The 25,561-nt window shown below is 41.0% G+C and overlaps 1 protein-coding gene across 1 annotated transcript in view; it reads left to right on the top strand.

The window, feature by feature from the left end:
- The window catches only part of dlgap2a (discs, large (Drosophila) homolog-associated protein 2a), a 212,484-nt gene that overhangs the window by 99,902 nt on the left and 87,021 nt on the right, over positions 1-25,561 (top strand). The window contains 1 exon segment of the mRNA XM_051945125.1: positions 7,843-7,875. Within this exon segment, the coding sequence (XP_051801085.1) occupies positions 7,843-7,875 (33 nt within the window).

Here is a 25,561-nt window from a genome sequence, read left to right on the forward strand (position 1 = left end):
AGTACAGTGGACAGATTAGCACTGCTCTCTGTATAAAGAGACGTCCTGTCATTAAGGGTGACCAAAGCATCGGGAGTGTAAGGTAGGCGTATGGCTTACAGCTTAAACTTTATGCTGTTGAAATCAACTTGGATTCCACCATTTGGGATTGTATTACATAAAATAACTCAAGAAACTCATACTTTGAACTTGCGGCGTGAGACTTTCTGTATTTTTTTTTTCAGAATGTTAATCCAGTTTGTACAACTTGCCATTGTGTAGCATAGAGTAGTTTTACAGTGTCTGAACAGTCATAGGTGAGCTGGTGTGCTCCAGCTGCAGGCAAGAGTAGGTGGAGAAAGAGGCAGAGACTTCATAGATCTGCTCATTCTAAAGGAGGTTATGGTGTGGCCATTTTAAGGCAGAAAAGGGTTATTTACATGGAAATAACCTTATAAACAAGCAGTCTCGATCTCAGATGAGCTTTAAGGGGTTTGATCAATGCCAGGAGAGGGAGTTTAAATATTTACAACTTACAAATGTTGAAAACTGAAGCAGCCCGATGATGTAGTGATTAGGGCAAAAATGCTCTCAGCAGCCGAGTCCTCAGTTTGATTGTCAGTCAGTTACCTACTTCTACTGCATGTCGTTCTCCTGCTCTGTTTCCACATTTCCTGTGTAAATTTAGCCACAAAACAATGTTCTAATCTACCCTATATTCAAGTAGCTCGTTCAGTGCCAAATTCACATCCACAACTTCCCTGTCAGCCCATTCTCACAAGATGCCTTTCAATCTGATCCAAAAAGCGACAGAAATCACAGAGCAGTGGCAACACCATGAAGTCTAAATGTCACTGCTTCTGTCTAACCCTCCCATAGTTTTGTGACCTACTGTACTGTGATCTCATGGTGAAAGCTCTCACATAGGTGTGATAGAGGAATGAGAACGTCTTCCTTATCCCTACGGAGTTCTACTCACAACCCGCTGTGATCCCCAGTCACCGCTACCAACTCATCTAGATACTTTTGCAGAAATGAAGACACACACACACAGATATAACTTATTGTAACTGTCAGTGGGGCTGCATAGTTTTCTATTCATTGTATCAAAATAACCTTTGTCCAGAAATCCTCCCTGCCTGCAGTGATCTAAAGAGCAGTATTATGAAGATATGCTCGCCTCAAGGATCAGTGCCCTCGCAGCCACACATCCCCCCCCCCACAAACAGAGATTTCCTCAAGAGACGGGGGATGCTTCTTGACATATGATGACTTTTTATTCGCCACAGAATGACAGTGTTTGTAACTGAAGGTCGCGCTTAGATCTCTGTGCTAACGTCACACCGAACCGCCCACTGCTCCTTCAGCACACAGCCACAGGAGCCCTCTAAAAGCTTTTTTCTTTTAACCATTTCTTCTGATGCACCTCGTTTTGGAAGTGGCACACCAGAAAAGCTGTTCGCAGTGTTCTCACGGCGTCTTGGCTCAGTTTCAAACACTTGCCGTTTGATACCAGACACCTGCTGTTTCCTTTTTATGGGGGGAATATTAAGAGTATTTTGACAATGAGCTCCTCATTATTGCACAATATTGAGGTTTTGATTCTCTGTATGATCTTGTAAAGGGATATTTGTAATCCTCCAAATCAAAGTCTGCTCTTAATGTGCACTTTTACTGCTTTTATTGTGCTTTTATTGCAATGAGTGTGCATGGGGAATGATTTTACCATGTAGTATTTTCTTTCTCAGGTAAGCTAATGATTGAACTTAGCCTTTAGTTTCATGCTTTTTGAAAAAAAAATGCAATTTAGTAAAAATGACAGCTAGTAATATGTCGCACATAACCTGAATCATGCTAATTTTCATCTTAAGAGAGGAGTTTCACAGCAGTTCTCCTTCCTGCTAACACTTCAACTTCATTGATTCGAGCACTGAGTATTAATGTTAAACTGAAGTCGGTAAACGTAGCATAAATGGCCTTATATTATATTGTATTATAAATAGCATAGAAAAAATGCATTTCAGGCTAATTTCTGAACATTTCTGGTGTTTTCTTAGGATATACGAGAACTGCCTCTTTAAGTAATGTTTACACTGATGCAGTGCCTTTAGCAGCAATAATAGTGATGATAAACCTCTACTTTAGCAAAGAAAACAGAATATGTGTGACGTAATAAAAACGAGTGGTGTTCACTGATTTAATACAGTCTTTCTGTCCCCTGAACAGGGAAAAACTCTGACTTTCACAAAGTGTGTGATGCATGACAGGTTGGTTTTCATTTAAATATATTTCTGGTTGAAAGTTCAGTGAAGCGGCTCAGTGGAGGCAGGTCATTTTTGACCCTGAGGACAAGGGGAGTGTACAGGATGTTAAGACAACACGAGGGTTAAAGTGATTTAGGCAATGCTTTTTTCACACCTTAGGAGCAATATTGGTATAAAAACATTACAGAGCATGGAAAAGACACAGTTTGCCTTTCTGGTTCACTCTGCAGTTCATTTTCATATCTCTTACAAACTAAACTAACCTTAGAAATCAAACTTTACAGAAATGAAGACAGATTCTGGAACAGGACAGATGAGGATGACAAATAATGAAGGTCCTTTGACAGTGTTAGCAGGAGCTGAAGTTTAATTTGCTACTTCCAGTTGTTTGCAGGAGTCTTTCCTTCGAATTTATTAAATACCTACAGCATCTGTCAGCAGTAGGACATGGAACAACAGCAGTGTGTTCAGTATTTACTTTTAAATGATCCCTAACATGGAGACAGGATTGATCAGGGTCTACTATAAAATGTCACACTGTGTACTCACTAAGCTGGCCTTAATAAGCTGCAGTTAAATCATCTGTTATGTAGCGGCTGTCCTTGGGTTGAGACCTGATTTCAATCTCTTGAATATTTTTGCATTACAGCTGTTATAATAGCAGTTATTATCACTGCCTTCTCACATGGATGGAATATTTAGCATCTATTAAATAGACTACTCTATTAGTTATTTGACAGTTTGATAAGATTGCTATTCATTTAGATTTAGTCTTTTGGTCACTAACTAGTCCAACCTCATGTGTATGACAGATACAGTCACTTAATCAGACTAATGAAGCCAGGAATGTTACGTATCCTGTGTCTGCAAAGGGCTTTACATAGAGCAAGAAGGCGAAAAAGGAGTATGGTACATTTTTTTTGCCTTCATATTATAATTGAGATTTGTGCGCATGCAGCACACTGCGTGTGTGTGTGTGACAGTGCGGTGTAATTAGCCCCTAAAGAGACAGGCAGGGCTTCTACTAAAAGGCTGATGAGTTCTACTCCAGCGTTGCGTTCAGCACAGCGTCTCCTCTGAGAAGCGCTAAATCAGCTCCAGGGGGACGCTGCACGTATGTAGGGGGCCGGCTGAAGATGGATTGTGCCAGCCAAGGCGAAGGTAAACTGAAACCGGTGACCGTCCACACAGATGAGGCTGGAAGCTGAGTGCGTGGGAGTGTGTTGTTCTGGTGATATAAATTTGTGAGTCAGTTTATCTCGCGGTCATGCCTCTGAGTTTGCAAGTGTGTCGGCTCGTGTGTGTCAGTGCACATCTGCACGAGCTGTACATTGCTGTGTGCTTCCCTTTATTGACTACCTATTGACCCCGCTCCAATAAACAAGCCTTTATTTGGCTTGTGTCTCACAATCTGTGTGCTGCCCAACTCAGAACAAACAAACAGAGCTTAGAGGCTGTTCCTTCCAGTAAATCCCAAGTCATCGATAAAACACACCAACTCCCCGAACAAAGTTTTTGTACCTTCGCACCCATGGTATCATGCTGCACAGTTTTCCACGCCCCATCTCACCTTGCTTTATATAACCTTGTGTGTTTTCTCAGAGACATGGCATTCTTGTGAAAAGAACTTAAAAAAAAACAGTCTTAGCACTTACTAATTAGCACCTGCATCTCTCACACGTCATATGATTGGAAGAAAGGGAGCGAGGGAGAATGAGTGAGGGTAAAAGAGAGATCAGCCACAGGGGAAGGTGTGAGCAGGCTGCGCTGATATGGAAATGAAGGCTTTAATTATGGATGAATACATTATCAGATCAAGGCTAAGGATTTGCTCTCCGTGTATGTTGTGTTTGGAGATTGGCAGATACCAGGGGACACCGCAGACCCTGGTGAATATCTGTGCGTTCGTTTACTCGCAGCCAACAAGAGGTCAACACCTAGCTTTATGTTATCCAGCATGCTAACTGAGAGTAGCATCCTGAAATAGACTGATTTTAACACATGGACGAGTATTGAGCTACATTTTCTCATAAGAAATGTGACAGTGACCATACTGACATTACTGGAACTATTCTGTCATTGACTTGAGGTAAATACAGAAAATCTCTAACTTTGTTTCTTCCTCTCAAAGCCTCCTGTTTTCCTGCTTGCTTTTCCGTTAGTCTCCCATCTATTTTCCTCTTATAGGAGATGACTTCAGGCAGTTGCTTGGAAACCTTTTTCGGTATCTTGGGTAGTATAAATAGAAAAACTCCCCTTTTGGCTGTGGTTTCACTTCCCAACGAGGCCTTACTTTGTTATTTTCTTGGTGTTGTTGCTGTTGTTTTCAGGACATACGATTTCTTTTTGTTCCCAGCATTTTATCTCAGTGTGTCAAGAAAGTTGGATGTGATTAGAAGTGAAACAGGCTTGAAATATACAATCACATAATGTTGCAAAACCCTGCTTTTAAGCCAAATGATACATGTTATTTTTTATGTCAAATTACAAGTGAGAGACTTTAACAATTCAACTTCAGTGATCAATCAGAAGAGCTGGTCAGATGAGGCAACAGTCATTTAAGAAAAGTATCTTAAATGGATCTACTGGCTTCTCTGATCTGTAAATTCCGCCAGGGCTCTGAAAAAGACAATCATTTTGCAGTTTGCAAAGCATGCCCCAAGGAAAGCCCACATGTAGGAGAAAAAACAAAATATTTCAACACCACTAGCCTCATCAGACGTTTGAAGGTTAATTACATAAAAGGGCTGTTTAGCATCTCACTTGCCACTCACTAAACTGTCTGAAAAAGAAACATGGCAATGGGAGCAACCTTACAGCAAGGACAGCAAGAAACCACAGAAATGCCAGCAAAAATAACAGAATACAGCATGAGATTCATTAGATCTGTCCTCTTTAGTGAGTTCAAGTTATAGATACTTATAGATACTTAGCTACAGATACTGAGAGAAAGGTTTGTTTTTTTGGTTGTTACTTTATTTTCCATGGTCTGCTATCTCTTTCAAATACAGACAAAAACTGTTGGATGGCTGACTCAAAACAACATTTTTTCTCTCGCCGTTTTTTGCTCTAATTTTTATCATCTAAATGTGGAGTAAACTGTTAAAAGCCCTGTGTTTTGTTCCATTTAGTGGAATTGATTTCTGGTGCATCGTGCACATTTAGCTGTTATTAGAATTTTTGCTTTATTCAATTAAATTAATTTTATTCCACAGGACTGCTGAATTTGTTAACCTCTAAGGTGTTCCCAGAAGCAAAGCGTAGGCTGCTGTGGTTTAAGTTGTTTCTCTCAGGGAGGGAGAGGAATATGTTTCACATGTTGCCTGCCAATAAATAAACAGTTGGCAGTTCATGCTACTTTCTCATCTTTTGATTTTAGTACTTAATACACAGCGTTGATAAGAAAAGTCAAACAAATAAAACTGCACAATAAATAGAAAGCTTCAAATAGACCCTAGAACTGCTACTTGTCAACACTGCTTCCAGTGATCGAGACTTGTTCGTTTCACTTTTTTTTTTTTACCAAAAAGTCTCCAGCTGCCTCAAACCATCCAACTAAACTAAATTAGTTAGACTTGAGGAAAGATTAAACAGATTACAACATATTGAAGCGTGCAACTCTTTGACTCCATTTTCCATAGTGTCTCCAATCAGCTCCGAATCTCCCTCCGGCAGAAGCGTAATAAGTTTTGTTGACGACTGCAGGCTGGCAGCCACTTTACACCTTCAATTGGAAAGCAAATGAGAATTACCCAAGAACAGTTCCTATACTGTAAAAGCTGCCTGAGCGAGATCAATAGGGGCTCCACACAGGGAAATTCAAAAGCGCTTTAAATTTAAACAGGCAGGACAAACTAATAGAGCCAATTGCTTTGACTCTGTGGAATTATACTGTAGGGAGTGAGAAGTAAAAAAGGCTAATTAAACCAGTAAATTCTCTCTAGGCCTCTGCTGTCCGCCACTGCACCGGCGGCCCTGTGCTGATTGTGAGTGGTTCGACCCCACAGACCCAAACCACAACCTGCCTTAAAAAAGGATTTGACTTCTGCGAGGTGACAATAACAGCTGGATATCTGTCAGTGGAATTATCTTTACAGCCCTCTAACAGTGTGTGGGGTTTGCGTGAGTGCGCTGCATATTCTGGCAGTAAGTAAAGCACAGGGCTTGACTTTCTGATCTACACTTATGCGCAAATAAAGAGATGCATTTAGTTTATAGAAGAGGCGTTCTGAAGCAGGAAGACCTTCAAGCCAAATGGAGCCGCAGCGCCCGGGCGAGTTCTGCGACGAGCTTAACAACCTGCACCGGATTGACAGCGACAACAAACCTTTAAAGAGAGTGCTTTCATTCATCCGCTGGTCTGCGCAGGCCGTCCTCGCTGCACTCTGCCCATGAGCAAGGTCATCTGGGGACAGAGAGGGGGAAAAACTGCAGCACTTTAGAGCTTTGAGCATTGGCGGACATGTTTTTGCTGTGTCTGTGCTTTCCCCTGTGGATGTGGGGATTTGAACCATCAAAAGAGCCGTCTCGCTGCTTCCGCCGAAATATGACACGTCACGAGTCCAAGGTTGCTGCTGCTCTATAATTAAGCTCCTAATTAGAGGTGATTAGATGAAGGAGAGCCTCGGCATAGAAAAACAACATGGCCTCTTTTGGCCACTGCTACGTCAGGGAAGAGAGACGAGCGCTGACACACCACAGCTGTTGTGGGGCCGTCTGTGGGACGCCAGGCCTGAGGACATAACACTCATTTTCATCATCATTCCGCTCGACTGTCTGTCTCTGCAAAACAAACCCATTTAACAATCTTGTTTGTTTAAAATAATCCTGGCGCACTTCTCCGAGGCTGCCTACACCGCCTTGGCTCATGGGAAACACTGATACTTCATTAACAGTAATTCCCATATATTGATTTATGAGATTCCGAGGCTTCGTGTGTGCTGTTATGTTGGCATGGGAATAATTTGGCTGATTAACAAGAAGAGGAAGATCGCAACTTATCATTCATGTTTACCCTAATAGGCATGGTGCATGTGAAGCCTGAAATAAAAGTATCATTCCTAATGCAAATGTTAGAAATGATGGAAAGCGTACAGTCATAAATCAATGCCTTTTGTGGCTTTAATTTAAATTTGAAGTCTCACCCAAGTTTGTGCGTGCATCTATGGCACATGACAGTGATGAATTGGGGCAATATGATTTCTCATTCATTTTTTCCCCCTCCTTTGACGCCTGTCTCTGCATCATTTTGTCTTTTTATGCAGCCGCATGTGGCTGATGGTCATATTATGCATGGTGGCTGGGTTTCTATTATGTTGCACATGGGTACCGCACTGCAAGGACATTAGGAGTGCAAAAACAAAGCAAAAAGAGAAATAATACGTTTGCCGCTCTCTATTGTTTGTTCAATTTTATGGCTTTTATTTGTTTTTGACTGACAGTGAGAGAGATGCTGAAATTTGAGAAGCAGTTGTTAACAGTTTCACATGAAGGGCGGTGACGCTAATGTTTATCCCCACACACACATGCTCAGACATAGCCGCTCGCATATGTGCTGCCTCTATTAATCTCCTGTTGTCTCTCTTTGGTCCTTGTTTAGAATCACAGTGCACACTGTGTGGTGAACCAGAAGGTGAGTGGGCCTCGCCATTCCCCAAAAGCTCTTGTCATCGTCATCTCTCGGCTTGTTGTTTGCTGTTAGGGGAGGGTGGGAAGTGGCGCGTGGGCGACGCTTTGCTCCAGACACACTGTTCTTCAGTCTTCATCTCTGCAATGCAACGGCGTGATGCAAGTTTTAGGTTTCATGTCCAAAAAAATCTTTTAGAAAAAGCATACACTGCATGTAGAAAGATCCTCCTGGTTTTGGTTGTGTTGATTGTAAAGCAGCAGCCTCGTCATCATGTGTGCAGGATGGGACTAGTGAACAAAATGCAATTCCAGGAGGCAACTTTCTTTCTTTGACATGTTTGATTGACAGCATGAAGGCTGAAGGGCGCATCTTTAGAGTGCTGACTAACCACAAATGCTTCTGCTTCACATCTCATTGACCCTGTACACACACACACGTGCAGATGTATATTCGTGTGCTCGTGTGTGTCCAACATGCTCGCGATGTATGTGAATGGCTGAAAGGTGCTTTGCTATTGAGCCCTAGATGTAGTGCTCCTGTAAGGCTTCTGACCTCTCATTCTCCACACCGTCCCCATGTGTCTCCTCTCCATTTCATCCCAAAGCCTTCCCTTTGCATGGATCACATTTCATCATCGGGGTGATCATCATCTTCGCTCCCTCTGCTCAGCTGCTGTTTCATGTGTTTGATGGGTTCTTAGCTTCCATCCGATAGCCTGCTATCACTGACAATCTTACTAAACAAAAGCGACCAGAAATGGCCTGCGGATACAACAGGAAGTGTTTGCATTTTGCATTGAGAGGGATAAGTAAGCTGCAGACATGTTCAGCGATAGGCTCAGTGACAGATATGATATTTCCCTGTGGACTTGACCTTGTCCGGAAAGCAGCCATGTGCCTCTAAGCCCAATAAGCATGATTCTGTGTCTCAAAAATCAATGGTGCTCTCTTTGCTTTGCTTGACTGGATTAAGACGTAATCAAATCGAGCATGATAACTGTGTTCTTGTGACCTTCCTGCTGAGACGGGCAGCAGGAGGAGGGGAGGCCCAAGGGAAGGACAGGGAGACTATGTGCATGTGTGTGTGTGTGTGTGTGTGTGTGTGTGTGTGTGTGTGTGTGTGTGTGTGTGTGTGTGTGAGTTTGGTGTTTTATGTGTAGAGCTGTGCAAAAGGGAGCTCCTGAGGCGCCTCCATGTTGCTCCATGTTGCATAGGGCAGCAGGGCAGCAGGGCCACAGGGAAAACCACAGTATACCTCATACCTCCACAGGGAAACAAGCCCTGGGCAGCAGGTGTGTGTGTGTGTCTGTGTGGTTGGTTCAGAGTGTTTGTGTACACAGAACCAGCTAGAGCTGCATATCTTCTAGAATACAGACCAAAATGTATCTATAGCATCAAATATCTAGCTCTCTAATATCTAACTCTCAAATGGTATTCAAGGGTGGAGTATGCAATTCATAGTCTGGAGCAGGGGTGTCAAACTCATTTAAGTTCAGAGGCCACATTCAGCCCAGTTTGATTTCAAGTGGGCCGGACCCGTAAAATCAGAGCATAATAACCTATAAATTTCCTCAATTCCAAATTTTTCCCTTTTTTTTGTGCAAAAAAGTACATTCTGAAAATGTTCAGATTTGAGGAATCATCTTGTTTGCAAAACATTATGAGCAACCTGAAATTTCTTAAGAAAAATAAACTCAATTTCAATAACATTGTGGCTCAGTTTATCATTTACACATTGCAACTTGCAGTTCACAGTTTATCTACAAAAGGTACAAAAGTTTTAGTCACAGGTATCTGGAACTGAACTATATAGTATGTTACTTTATGTTCAAAATGACAAAAGTCAGACGACAAAAAAACAACAAAAATGAGATAGAATATTAGAAAAGTGAGGCACAAAATGACAAAAAAATGAGACAAACAACACAAAACCAAACAAAAAAGAGACAAAAAAGTTAGAAAGCAACAAAAAATAGACAAATGAAAAAAATGGGAAAAAAATGAAAAAAGCGACAAACAAAACGACTGAAAAATAGACTAACAGAAGCGAGACTGAAAAGACACAAAACAACAAAAATCATACGTAAAACAACAAATACAACAAAACTCAAAATGAGAAAAATAAGACAAAAAACACAAGTGAGACAAAAAGGAAACACAAAATGACAAAGCATGAGACAAATGACAAAAGTCAGATCAAAAAGACAAAAAACAACAAAAACAAGATGAAACATTCAAAAATGAGGCATATAATGACAAAAAAAACAATGAGCAATCTAGTATTTTAGTTTTTGATCCAAACAACTTGTCATGGTTTGGAAATTATTCTAAATTTGTAGTTTTGCAAATATACAATCTACAGTTAATGTCTTCTCTGTAATTTTTACACTTTACAGAATCGTCCCGTGGGCTGGATTGGACCCTCTGAAAATTGAGGGAAAGAAAAAGTATAAGTAATAATAAGTAATTCATCTTTTTTCAGAATTCCACCTTTAATCACTGGTTCAATTCTTAGTTTTATTCACTCAGTTTGATTAGTTAAGTCCTGATCATAACTTTCTATTTAGTCTGTGTTTCAACAGCTATTTTGCATTGAGAGATATGGCTTCTTTTGTGAGAGAGGGAAAGTGAAGTTTAGTTGAAAAGCAGCTCAAAAGCTGCATTAACAGATTTTTGGCCAACTTTCTTGGCAACAGAAAAACACTGGTGGACATGGAGATGTAAATCCAATAATCTCTCTCGCTTTTTTGTCTCAACAGCTCATTAAAGAAATATGTGGATCTTTAATTGCAGACAGTTTTCACTACGCTCACAGCCAAATTGCCAAAATTATCTGTAGGGCTGAACAATTATTCAAATTCAAATTGCAATTTCAGTTTGAAACAATGCAATTAGCAAATAGCAAAGGCTGTAATTTGGATATACAAGATGTGGCTATTAAATAATGAAACCAATGCGGTAATTCAGTTTTACTTCATTCAAACAAATTTAAACTTTTAGGGATTGTTTCTGCAGTCCCATTTATTGATATTTACTATGTGGTTTAGCCACGCGTGTTGTGGTTTAACTGTCATAAGCCCAGTGTCATTATTCTCCCACACTTTGCAGCATTTTGTGTGAAACAGGATTTAAGCTGTCATGTCAGTAGTTTTACACCATCATATCATCCTCCTTGTGTGACAGCTATGCAAGGTAGTTATGCTCCGTCACATATTTTAAATGTGTTACATAATGAATTTAGCTTTAAAAAATTCCATTGAGAACTAAAAATCCCAGTTAGATATTATTCCTGAATTGGTAATTGTCTGCTTCCCCTTTTTAAAATATAAACAGCTGCCTGTTGCACTTGGAAATTATGTAGATGAAAGAGGTGAGAGTGAACCAGAATAGTGATTTTGTAAGCCACAAAACCAAAACTAGAAGCTGAAAGAAGCTAAAATGATCCATACAAGTGAAAGAACGGCAGACTGAAGGATAATTCTTTGTGGGTTTCTCATTATGAGAAGCATTTGAGCCACTGGAAAACAAACAAAAAAATAAAACAATTCAGTTCAGTGCAGCTCTAAATCCCCCTATGAACAGAGAAGCATTATATTGTTGTCTTTATCAAAACTAGTGTTTCATATTTTTCGGCGTCTCCAAAATTACATGAAATACCCAGCCCTTATCTGTGTTTGTGTGTTTGCCCTGAGAATTGTCAGAGAGGAGTTTAGCACATTTACAAGGCCAGCCAAGGCCTTATTGCCTGCAGGTGATAATCCTGCGAGAGAGGCGGAGAGAGCGAGCGTGTGATGTCGGGAGGGGGAAAGACGGAGAGATTGAAGTGCAAACATGCACGTTTGCACATCTCATCTCCTTGTCTCTGTGCAGGATGCTGAGCCAGGGGCAGCGTGTCCTCCTGGAACCCTCAACCCCTTATCTCATAAATATGTACATAAAAACATTATTGGATGTAATCTTAGGTGGCAGCATAATAGCTAACACAGATTTCCGACTTTGGGGGTTGTCAGTAGGGGTTTTGTTACAACGTCCTTTAGTTTTGAGGAATGTGTTAACTCACTTTTGTTGTGTGATTTGTAATAAATAAGAAATTGGTCCATAATCGGTCATTCAGCAATTTTCTATATCGCTCTGTTGGTTTCATAAAGTACAAAATCATAAAAACTTCAAATGCTTAAGACACAGTGAACGTACTGAGTAACCCTTGTCGAATACTTCTGTTTAGATCATTCTTTCTGTAGTTACACTGCACGCTGAAAAGCCAAAGATGCCCCAATTACAGCTTTTCCTTGGATTGCTTGGTGAAATGGACCGTACCCCAAATTTGCGATGAAATACGAGAAGACATGTCTCCAAACGGCGGATAGGAAAAGGCACCTAAATGGAAAAGCACTGTGACAAAAAGAAGCACACTTTTTGTGCAACCCAGAGGAAATAAAATGAGAGGGCATTTACTCAGCTGTGTCCGTAAACTATTCTTGCTGCAGATAGAAAAATCGGAGGTCTGAATAATAGCTATTATAGAACAAGGGCAGGGAGGACGCTCTCATAGACAGGGTGGCCTTAAACATAAACATTATTGAAAAGCCAAAGTCATTGGACTCACCTTGACAGGCACTCTATGACTTCAAACTCCAAAACTGAAAAAGAGGAGTCCTGCCCAGTGAATACATAATAGCTCTAATGAAAATTCAAATAAGTCTAGTCAAGGTCTGCCATATGGTCTCAGTCTCATTTCGCATTGCTCGTGTGGGGACCAAGAAACCACAGCTGTTTTTTAAGTCAGGAGTAGAGCCCTGTCCTTCAGCAGGTGCAATGCTGAGGCGTGACAGTTTACTCACTGACAACAAATGCAAGAGGGAGCATTTCATCATTAACCGGACCTTCACAGAGACCCTGAACTTCACAGTGAGGGGAAGAAAGAAGGGAAAGGGTTGATAGAGAAGAGGGGCAGAGTGAGGTGAAGAGTGAGGGGCATCAGGGAGATAAAAGTGAGGAAATCTAAAGGGTGAGTGCACAATCTGGTCTGCTAGACATTTTGGTTTGATAAGCTAGTCATGTGTTAATGGGGGAAACATGACTGTCGACTGTTCACTGCCAACATCTTTATAGAGTATAGATGATCTTATAGAGTTTGTATAGATAAATGGTGAATATTCAGAATGCAGTGTGAAGTTTGCTTCTTCTGTTCCACGATTTGCTCACCTCTTTGTCTTTGTAGTTAATGCAATCTCTACAAGGCAGCGGTAGAGCGATAGGATACGAACACAGAACCTTACAACCAGCACATGTGCAGAGCTCACACCTCGAGGCACTCAGCAGGACTGAGTCATTAAGCAGTCCAGCTCAGTGTGATTGCTATATATTATTTTTGGTACCCAATCCCCATCTGCACCGAATGAATGTGCTGGCAACCATGTTTCCAAGTTACATAGATCAATGCACTCAACTGTGATCCATTAAGCACCAAGCTCTCTAGTGTTATTCTATACTTTCAACACCAAACTGCGCTTTATCAACACTGTAAACGGATGTCTTTTCCGTAATGTAGTGCTGTGCAGCTGCTACATATTGAAACATGGAGTCTCTAGTCGTTTCCTCAGAGAGCATGGAGCATCTTGGAGTTATAGGTAATATCATTATGCCCTAATGCATATTCCCCACTGCCCAGAAACTCTGTCTGATATTGAATTGGGCAGCATAGATTTTTAATGTTCAAGAAACCATTTACATTGTATGTTGGCTAGACGAATAGGATGTGTCATGTGCCAGACTGGTGGCCAAGGTCAGTGTCCAATATAGAAGAGGCTCGTTGGTAGGTGTGAGGAGGGTACTGATGCTCTGCATTAACACAGAGGCTTAGAAGCCATAGTAATGCACTCTTTGCTCATTGAGCTTCCTTATGCAGTGTGTTTAAGTTCTTTTCTTTTTTATCAAAAATGAAATTTAGCTTTTAAAAGACAAATTGAAGTTGCAATTCATTTTGATAAGTGCATTTACATATATATATATATATATCTGTGTATACATACATCTGGAGAACTGTATCAGTGTCACTACTTTAAATGTGAAATATCTGTAGTGGCTTAAATTGTACATTAGTTAGCTCCCAGCAAGCAACCAGGCACCCGTTCTTTCATTCCATCTGTGATTTGAACACTTCGTATGTTTATCTGTGACTCTGAGAATAGTAGCTCTAAATCTGCCATTAGGCAGCCAAGCTGAGTATGAAAGAGATGCTAACTGGGATTTTGAAATGTTTGGAGCGAGAAGGAACATTGGTTATGTGGAATCAGTTGAACAGCTTAGCAGAGTCGCATCCTTTTTCCAAATTTTGGATGGATAGCTTCACTTGATCACTTCCAATTTCCAGTGGGATGGCTCCTAATAAATTCTTAATTTCGTGAAGGAACAGATGCATTAAACCAAGTAATTGGAAAGATACCATCCTCTGTCAACTTTCACAGTATAAACAGGACTCCAGACAGAAGCACACCACTGAATTAACAGTGACTTAGCAAAACTAGCCCTTTAATGGCAGTCAGCTACTGCCCTGGGAATTCCTCACCCAGGGAGCATTTGAAATTTATTCTGCCATATATCTTACTGTCATAGTATTAGACTAAGGAACGGTACTGAGATGTGTAGTAATTTTGGTGTAGTGGCTAAACTACATTACTAGAATTTCTGCGTTCATCACATTTTTGAGCACACTGGTTCAAAGAGCACTTTTCCTCTACACAATCATTGTTGAAGGAGCAGCCATAAGTGAGCGCTACAACCAAACAAAGTGACTCTTTTAATGATCAGAATTTTATGTATTGAATCCAGTAACATTTTGACTAAAGAAAATTAGGTGGCTTAGAGTTTTGGCATTGTCGACTCTCTACTGCCTTGATGGACGCTAATGCACATGTTATGTAGGGCAAAACTTTTGGGAGCATGTAGAAGATAGTTAATAGAGGAAGCTTGAAAGTTTTTGCAGCTTATTCGCCACTGAGTTGCTTTCATTCGAATGAGTGAGGCTACTTCGGCTATGTAGGCTGTAAAGACACTGTGTTAGACACCAGTTCCTTGAATGCACCCAAATGTGCCAGATATTCTCTTCTGAGAAGAAGGATTTAAATAAGGTTGAGTCATTATGTCAATACCGCATACTGAAACATCCAAAAGTTAAATTTTTGCATTTAGTGCTCACTGACTTGGCATATTCAGAGACCTTTGGCCTTCAGCTTGACAAGTCATGTCTCCCAGCTTAGATCTTGGGCTGCAGCTTCACCAGCCTTTGCCAGCAGACCTGGCTATGCTCCATACACCATACTGTACACAGTCAGGAAGCCAAGCAGCCTGATGGCCAACAGTGCAACATTAGATTGCAGTGCTGTTCCCAGCCCTGGGAGGTCGACACAACGTTTCAGCAGCTTAGTGTTTGAGAGGATGGCAAAGCAGCAGCTTTATGTCACTAACAGCCGTCTGAGAGAGAAAGAGAAGGAGTCAGCAGGGAAGGTGAGAAGAAAATATAACATCTGAAGATTGCCTGCAGCTGACCAGTGAAGTGGGATTTAGAAAGCATGCTATTTAAACTGCAAGCAATTTTTTTCCTATCATCGGGCTCCAAAGAAAAAAGTACAGCAGGCAGTCAATCCTTTGAGCTTATCACAAGTAACCAAAGTTGCTCTCTCTGCTTTCTCAACCCCTTGTTCTCTTTTAAGTCACAGGTGCTCACAGAGAATTAAAAAAACAGTACTTATTACCACTCAACACACTTTTCTGATGCTGTTCTCCCTTGTTTTGATGGTTTTACACTTACTGTTACCCTTCGCTACTATTTGAATTAATTTTTAATGGCTTGGGGAGAGCCTTCCAGGCAGGTACGTGACATACAAAATTTTATCAAGCCACCACATTGAAGGAGACCGCAAGGAGAGGCTTGTGGCAGACTGCTGGCACTGCCTTAGATATTGCATGCAATCTAATCTAGCTTCAGTTTGAGAACAGGCATGACAAATGTGTGGGGATGTATCAGTTCTGGAGATTGAAATGGAACATGTCTCTCTTTTTCACACTGTGCTGCCATCGATCTGTCTGCCTCTGAGTTACTAGGACTACCAAAATCATGGGTTGGAGTAATGAGGAGGTAGAGACACAGACACCTTACCAGGTAGAGCTAGTGAGAGACCTTCAGCAGCCTTAGCAGAAGTTGGAATCAGAGGTTCTTTCTGTCGCTCCACGACTATCAGGATTTTGTTTCCACTGTGTGGCTTAAGAAACCCCCAGCACTCCCAATCAAAGTGCAAGTGAGAATAAGAGCCTCAGTTGTGTGTGTGTAGCTGCATATGTGTGTGTTTCCCATGTGAGCAGCTGTCCAGGTAATGGCTGCAGGGGAGCGCATACGGAGCAGCTTTGCTCAGAGAATCCTGGAATAGCGAGAGGAAAGCTTGACATCACTCCAGGCAAAAGACTGATGAGCAGCAGAAACATCGGGGAAAGTTTGAACCAACTCAGAGGGGAACAGCTTGGATGAGATTTTTGTGAATGTTCCCATTTATGACTCATTTAAAAAACACAGCGAGAGCTTGTTGGCAAAAATGCAATACTTGATTATTTTTTCTTTCAGCGAGAGGACTCACAAATGAATTCATCTCCAAATATTTGTATCGCTATCACCCATAAGTATCATGTTCTGAGGCGAGAATATGGTCAATAAAGTGAGAGTGATACTGTTGAATTCATTGCAGCCTCTAACTTCACTGTAGCCCGTGTGCTTTTATTGGGCTCTGGGGGTGATAACAAGAGCAACTGACCGTCAGCGTGCAAATATTCTCATTACTAGGAGACTACCAGGACCTGTCGTAGAAATTGGCCATGGGAGGTGTCATCATCCTGCTCCTGGTGCAGACATTATTCAGCTCCTGTTCAATGCCAACCACTTGATCATTTGGAAAGCTATAAACAGCCAAGAGGACTAATACACCATAATGTCAGTATTGGTTAGCTCCCAGTACTTATGCAGAAAACCAGACAAAACTTCTAGATGTTAGGCACTGAGCACATATATGCAAGAAATGTATCCATCCAATACAGCAAATCTGTCTATCCACAAACTGCAAAGATTAAATTGGTGTTAAAAAGCTTTAACAGTTTCAAATGGCAGTGAGTCACTGTCATTGTTTATTTGTTGACTGCTATGCCAGACTTGGTGAATCTGCAGTCAATGTTCACCATGATTTAAATCTAGCTGATGTCATCTCTGATTTGAATTCGAGAGCTATTACTTGGCTTTGTGAGGCTGTAAGTTTGATAAGCCGGGAGATGTTACAGTTTGATGGAGAAGAAAAAAGTTCAAACGAAGTCTAGTACCACTCACAAGTAGCACTGGTAAAATGATTTGCTGCTAGGTCCACAAAACTGAATCCATTGAGACCTAAAGTAACTAAAGAACATGTGAAGGTACACACACATTTTGCCTTAGGCCTTCATGGGTTACCTGTAAAGCCTTGATTATACTCCCTTGCAAATGAGCATATGGACAGCTGTGGACACCAAAGTTGTTATTTTACTATTTTCTAGGACTACTCCATTTGATACATGTGCAGTAGGTCTGCCTTTACATATTCTCCACATTAACATTACTGCAGAATATGTGGACTCCTTCCTCTGTAGAGCAATATGTCCTGGGACACAAGTATTGGGTTGCATGTGGACCTCAATTGATTGGTTTACAGTGACCTTTTGTGGACTCAGATGATAAAGTTTCCATCATATGGACAATCGCAGACTCTTGCATACACTGAGCAGTTACAACATTAAAACCACCTCCATAGTATTGTGTTGGTCCCAGTTTTGCCTCCATAACAGCTCCGACCCATCAGAGCAGGGACCCTACTCTCTTGGGATGTCTTGTGGTGTCCCAAACTGGGATTTCAGGCTTGGGATCTAAGGAGTTTGGAAAGCAGGTCTTGGGGTTTTGTCATGAGCTTTTTCTGAGGCGTTTTTGTGGTGTAGCGGAATACATTATCCTGCTGATGGAAGCTGCTGTTGTCTATGAGTGCTATTACCCTGGAGGGGGTGTGCTTGCTCTGCAACAATGTTTAGGTAGGTGGTGCATATGAAGGCAGTGTTCAGCACCCAAGGATTCCCAGCAGAACATTTCATTATAAAAAGATGATCAGTCACTTCACTTGTTAGGGTTTTTAATATGGAGGCTGGTCAGTATGCACATAATGCTTTTGACTGCACCAAGAATAGGACCCCCTGGTGTGTGGTTCCCCATTCTGGTTGTCTTCACATGTTAACAGCCACACAATGATCTCAACACTGGCTTTCCTTCAGTTAACCTCGCAAATTCTTAAAGATGGAGACAAAACTAAAAATAGTTCTGGTGTAAAGTTTATCATCCGCTGTCCACAGTGTTCTCAAGGACAATAGTTGCCCTCTGTAGCACCCTGACATTGTACTGTAAAAGCACCAGCTTAATAAAGTATGTGTAGTCCATTATCTTAATTGGAGAAGATGAAGGATTCACACAGAGAAAGGACAAAGACACTAATTCAGGCATTATGATCCATATGAAAACATTTATTCCTAACATTGTAAAAGTGGAGCACCGGGTCAAATTCAGTGTCAACTCTAATTGACCGTTAGCATTTAGATTCAGGAAGGATAATGATCTTTAATGAGGCACCAGTCCTTCATGATTACAATGCCATAGAAGCTGTCTGTCTGACTCTTTCTTCCTTCTTTGCCGTTCCTTCATTTTCTCTCTTAATTTCATTTCTCTCATTCTCACACTTTGTTAATTTTAACACTGAAGGTATTAGAACTCTTCTAATTGCAAGTAAATATTTCAGCACAGCTTGTTTAAGCAAGACCAAGAAAACGCCCCGATCATGTTTTGTTCTCTTTGTTGTCTGTCCTGCCTTTGCCCTTTTCTTAATATGAGTATGTCCATTGCTTCACACTGCTGTGGTCATCAGTGCTGAGGTCTTCTCCCACCAGGCATTACCTCTTTCTTCTGAGATCCTCATTAAAAACCTAAACCTGGCCTCTGGGAGCCCCTCACTGTCTTTCTCCTTCACCACCTCTTCCTCCTCGTTTCCCTTCCTCTTGAAACACACATACAGGGGCAAAGGTGGGACTTTCTTTTCAGTTTGTTCCACCCAGTCAGACATGAACTCCTCACATTTTTCAGCAACATGAACCAATTACTATAATATGACTCGTAAAATCCACTTGCTGAACCTCCAATGTCATCATTTCACATCATATCCCTGCTGGCCTTTTCTCTCTCTTTTCAGCCTACGTACTACTATATGACCAAGGGCCTCATGTGTATGGAGCCCCAAAGAAATTAATCATTGCTCTCTGAAATGATGGTACCGTAGAGATGCTTGTGATTACACAGCACCGCAAACTCACCGTGTTTAAGGCCTGCATGGGTTTTTGATTATAATCAAAGTTTATTGCCGTACTTTTATTCATGAAGTCTCCACAGATGTATCGCTTGGCTAGCCAAGCATCAGACAGGGCCAGAGATATCGGATGATGCACTGGGCTGCTACTGAATCGCAAGCACCCTGTTGCTATGTATAGGCTCAGAGTACTCAGAAGAATGGATTGGGAGAGTAGAAGACTGATGGCTACTGTCAGACAGCAGCATGGGTGAATCATGAACACTCCTATTTTCACCCATCTGAGTTTCCACATAATGTTCCCCCTCTTCAACATTTCCTGCTGGAGCAGTTGTCTCCTTTTCACCAGTGTTTTATTTTGGTATTATTTTGCAGGGGTGAGCAATGAGAGGTCGAGTGTTTTAATTTTAACCAAATTGACGTCATTGACATTTGACATTGTTGCTGACAGAGCAGCTCATAAAACAACGAGGGCTGTAGCTCGATGACATAGCGCTCATCAGTTTATTGTGGTGCATTGTTTACAAGTTGATAAGCTCCAGCAGCTTGAGGTCACAGAGAAGCACAATCCCTTTACGTAACAGTGAGGCTCAGTTCTCTGTGCCCTATGACAGACTGTAAGTCTTTCGCTGACACTGAATCACCATGACGTGGGAGATAATGAACACAACACACATCCTACAGTAGAACATTGGAGCTATTTTTTGCTCAATTCAAAGATGTTGCTGGTTTTTATTGCCAAACGCTACCTCTCACTTTGTGTTGTTCCTCTCTTCTTCATGCGCTTGCACCAAAATCACATTATCATGCTCTGCAGCCTCTTCATTTAGCCAGATATTTGGCTCAGTAGCGCTGGGAAAAGACATTGGATTCTTGAAAACATGTCTGCCAACAGAAAATAAGGCTTCCTTTTCTATCTGTTCTTCTCCATTCTTCCCTAATGACACTGTCTTTTAATAATGATGTGTTTGGGCACATGTGCATCCACTGTGCAGGAACTTGGGATGCAGTACTTCAGTGTCCACTCTATCTGGCTCTATTAGCTCTTAGCTTCAGTGCAACTCAGGTGAACATGAAATGAGTTGAGCAAGTCGGACAGATTTCCCAGTGGCCCTGAATTCATTGCCGCCAGTCGGATTAAGAGTTGCTAGCGACATAACAAACATATGCTCAGAGGACCGTAAGTTTGGCTAGGAAAACTGAATGATGCAGAGAAAACAACATCACAATTATCACTGCCACAGTATTAAACCTTACATAATAATTCAGGCCAATAGCTGACTGCAGTCTCTAATTTAGTTGTCATTTTTTCCGCTTTGTGTCTGCGGAGCTGCTTGCAAGCAGCTTCACGGCATTTTCCTTTTTATGTCATTAAAGACTGTCTTCTTATTAAACTCACTTTAAGCTCAAATCTTTATTGCTTCCGCTCATTCTAATTCATGACAGGCATGTCTCCGTGCCTTAGAGGCGCAGTCCTGGAGCTGCAGACACACTTTTCACTGCTAAAAATAAACTTATCTCACCCCCCCCCCCCCCCCCCCCCAAAAAAAAAACATGGTTTTCAAGAGGGAACACACACTCAAAGAGCATAAATAAGGCAGAAACAATGCTCAATGCTTGAACTGCTAGAGGGGAATGCCATTATTTTCAGCAACAATTATGACAAAACTGCACTTCTATGAGTTTGAGCTGCCCCCCTTGATTCCTTCTCATTCCCTCCCTATCAGGGAACATCCACGAGTGGCGCTGAATTGCTCACAAATGACTTCTCCTCCTACACAAGTTTTGGAGAAGGGTTATTTGGAAATCTGAATTTAGAAGTGATTTATTGATAACACAGTTTAGAAATCCTTCTACTAGGGGATTGTTGGTTTTGCGACTGAATATGAGAGTCGGGGCTGTGTGAGTCATGTATAAAGCTTTGTGATTGCCTCAAATTTGGTTTCTTTGTCCAGGAAATTCACTCTGTGCTTGTGAGGAGAAGTGAAATGAGTGCAGCTCCTTGTTGTTGCTCACTGTGTTCAATCACAGTCCCTCCTGTGGCAAGCTAACCTTGGGACACAATAGCCGGCCCTTTTGCTCAGGCCTGTGTGTGATAACTAGCATCAGTCTGACATGGCAATAATCCAAGATCGTGGGGGTTAATAGTGTGTACCGTGTCCTCACCCTAAGGCCCCCGCTTCCCTGAAGGGTCCTTCTAACAACTCAATACCTGGCTCCAATGTGGACCTCAGGAAACATTAATTCCTTGCCCAGTCTTGTGGAGGTCATTTTAGGTTAATCTTCAAGGCAGGAAACTGAGCTGTGGAGCCACAGATGATGGATGCATGCCATGACTCATGGCCCTATATCAGCGGTGTTTAGCTTAAATGAAATACCCCGTTTCTTTCTCACATGCGACTTCTGGCCGAGAGGTCTGAATCATGTAAAGGAGGTACTAAGCCTTTTTTTTTTTCTTTTGTGAATTCAAAATAATCCAGTCATTCTTATATTTTACCCTTTTTGTAGCAGCAGGGATACTCCCTTTGAGCTGTAGGGCTTTCAAAGAACACTCAGGATACTTAAATTGGGTTCTGTCTGAAATACTCTGACAGCCAGCCCCACTTAACGTTCATTCTTAAAACCAAACAATCCATCACTGTTGGCCTGCTCAGGCACTTCTCTACAGGTAATGCAACCTCTGATATTTTCCTGCTGGCACCAATAAGACCTCCAAGCACTTTTAAAGTCAACATCTGATCATTGAATAAACCCCTAAAAACTCATCTATGTGTATCATTGGTGACTGTTGCTTTTTTTAAACAAGGAAATAATCCCTTTTTGCCTTTAAATGCCTTAGACGTAACTCCACACTGTGTGTGAAATCACTGCCTTTCTCAATGGCCAGTTGTATTAGTGGACAATTCAGCTATACGATTTTGAAACCAGTTTTTAAGATGAATGATACAGAAATCAACATCTTACAAGTCAACATAATTGGTTCTTTAGGCTTGTTATGTATGAAACTCTTATGAAATGATCATTGATACACTGCAGCTTCAACATGGAAATGCTTAGCCATGACACCCAAAGCTTTTCATTTATGGCACGTCTTCCTGCATATAAAAAAAAACACCATATGGACATGTTAACAACTTGATTTTCACCAGAGGGATTCTTTAAAATCTCCTTCGCTCTACCCCTTATCTACCAACCTCTAAGGTACAACAAATGAACACCAGCCGACAGCTGAGTACTTTTTTAATGAACACACTGATGAGACTGTCTGGACAGAGGAGAGCTCTACTACTCTCCCATTTTTGCGTTTCATTTTCTGTATCTCTCTTTCAAACTGCTGTCTAATTCAGAAGGGTTGATTTATGATTTTTAGGTGTTTACTGTGAGGCTACAGTGACAACAGCTTACTCATTTAAAAATACTTGCGACAATTCTAAATTCAGTACTGTCTTTCAGCCTGACAAAACAGCTCTACCCGTTAAAATTAACTATTTATTACTCCGCCAAGGAAGGTGGCAGAGTTATGTGATGATCGGTGTTGGTTTGTCTGTCTGTCTCTCTGTCTCTCTGTTAGCAGTATTACTCAAAGACGGACAAACGGATTTCGATGAAATTTTCAGGAAAGGTCAGAAATAACACAAGGACCACCTGATTAGATTTTGGCAGTGATGTGGCTTATAGTCTGGATCTACAGATTTGCAAAAGACTTCTGTATCATTGCGAGATATCGGCATGGCATCACTGTAACTATGACTACAAGTGAACACTACGTCAGGCACCTGTTGATGATCACCTGATTGCGATCCTACTGCAAATCGACCATTGCAGACTTCTCAGGACTTATCCGTTGGAAATAATACGAGGAATAATTGATTAATTTGTGGGAGTGTTCTTGAGTCCCATCAATTTCCGCCACCCGCTACATATTTAGATCACGCAATTCGGTATCCGTACATAACGTACACATGCATAACACACACCTGTGCCCAGCGCAAGGTCATTTTGTTTGTCGGTACATCTATATTCAATGGCCATATTCTATTGTGCGGTGATTTCTGTCACAAATGTTTTCAAGATTTCAGCCGTCGTAAATGATACAACTGAGCAGCCTTGGCGGAGTACTGTGCTCTCTGAGTGCTTTTCTTGTTCATAATGTCATGTTGTGAGCTGGAGCATCAGAGAAGCAACAAAAGTTGAGGCACAATGACCCTGACCACGACATCAGTCCACATTATCTAGTGACCTGAAAGAGTCTCTTCAGTCTTATGGGAAAACCCATAAATACTTTAATTAGTCCCAGTACCATGTAACTTTATATCCTCGTATACAGCAGCAGCTCTGTGGACCTTGCTACTCCCTTTCTCCTGTAAATGTAACAGAGCCGCAGCCAGTGTTTACAGATTCATCCCTCTGTCACTCCTAATCTGTTTGTGATCGGGTTTTGCACTAAGCAGATAGGACTCAGTGAGCTGCCCTGCACTCTCTGAGAGTACACAACATTAATAACTCAAGGTAATGAGTTATTATCTTTTGCCTTTATCAGATTGGCAGAACCCACGGCATTAGCAGAGAGCTGAATGAGGGTACCAGCATCAATTAAATCACCACCTCTCATTGTTCACGTTGAGGCGACATTAAAGTGAAACATAATTAGGTATTAAATTGTATTAAATTGACCACTGAGTGTAACAGATTCACAGCATGTTTCATATATCCCTCGTTAAGTCATGCAAAACAGCATTAATCCATCATAAGAATGCCTTGCTGCACGCTTTGCCTTGTTTCACCTTGCTCCACGTTAATTCATCCGCCTCTTTTGCTCCCTTTTCTCCTTACTCGTCGACCATGTCTGGATTTTCCGAACACAAAACTATATGCGACGGTGCAGCACTTGTTCTCATTTACAGTAGGATCACATTCTCTCGAGCAGACTTCACCGAACGCAACAGTTTGTTGATTCTGAATCGCACCTGCAAATATTGAACACTTAGCAATTCATGTTTTCCTCGACTTGTGTAATCTCTCTGACAAAGAATGGGAGGCAGCAAAAAAAAAAAAAAAAAAAAAGCCAGCTAGATGAAGTAGCAGTGTTTCAGAGACTGTTTTGTTCCTCTGTCGTTTGTGATTCTCGATGCTCGTGGAGTTAATTGTTGTGGGCTCATTAATTCGCAGCGTGCGTACACTATACGTATAGAAGGTTTTCAAAGTTCCGGCCTCAAGGACAAACATTAGAGACCAATCAGGAAGCAGTGTGATGCAACGATGCGGTTGTTACCTTCCGGGGCTCCTCTTGTTAGATATAGAGATGAGAGTGGGAGGGATATCAAAGACGCTAATTGATTTCAGTCGAGGAACAAACCGTGATGTGTCGTTTCAACATCTATACTGGAACATACAGAAAATGCCACATGTACACAGATGTTGTTCTGGCATTATTTTATCGCATAATCTAAAAATAATGTAACAAAACGGTCCACTAATAGCCTGCATGCGATTGATTGAACCTGTTCTCCTTTTTTTGAAAACAGTGCATGTTGATGTGAAATTTTTTACAATGTGAAGCTGTAAAGCAGGGATATTACATCTTTTATCAGCCAATTTGATTTACTGATTAGACCTTTAGCCAGCCTGAAGGCCATGCTAGCAATTGTTTTCATTATCAGTTAATCTTTCTATTATTTTCTTGATTAATTGATTAATATTTGGGCCCAAAAAGATAAGAAAATGACTTAAAGTAAAACCTAAGCAGACTTTTTTCATGGCTTACTTTTGCTGGAATCAGTGAACTTTACTTAGAAATAAAGTATAGCGATAATTGCTTTATTGTAATTAATTTTCTGTTGGTTGGCTTATCAGTTAATCGACTTGTCAATCATTTCAGCTCTGAATGAGCCGCATATACTCCAAAGATAATCAGCGTTTGTTTGTTTTTTTCCTTTGAAAAACCTTGCACTTTCTTTATAGCTTAGCAAAAAAAACAAAGGAAAATGTGACGCAGTGACATTTGGGTTCATATGAAACATCACATTGTACAATATTTCCAGGAGGTTGAAGAGAAGAAAGTTGAAGTTGAATGCTTTTTATTTATTTGCATTATTTTCTTCATTGTAGATTAATACAGAACCATTTTTTGTTTATTATTTTGATGTCTTCAATATTAATCTACAATGCACAATATATTTAAATAAAAACCACTGAATGAGTAGGTGTGTCCAAACTTTTGATGGTAGTGAATTTCCCAGTGATGGATGACCACACAAATTTTAATATATGTTAAAACCT

The sequence above is a fragment of the Acanthochromis polyacanthus genome, chromosome 1 (assembly GCF_021347895.1).
Source record: "Acanthochromis polyacanthus isolate Apoly-LR-REF ecotype Palm Island chromosome 1, KAUST_Apoly_ChrSc, whole genome shotgun sequence".
NCBI classification, from domain to species: Eukaryota; Metazoa; Chordata; class Actinopteri; family Pomacentridae; genus Acanthochromis; species Acanthochromis polyacanthus.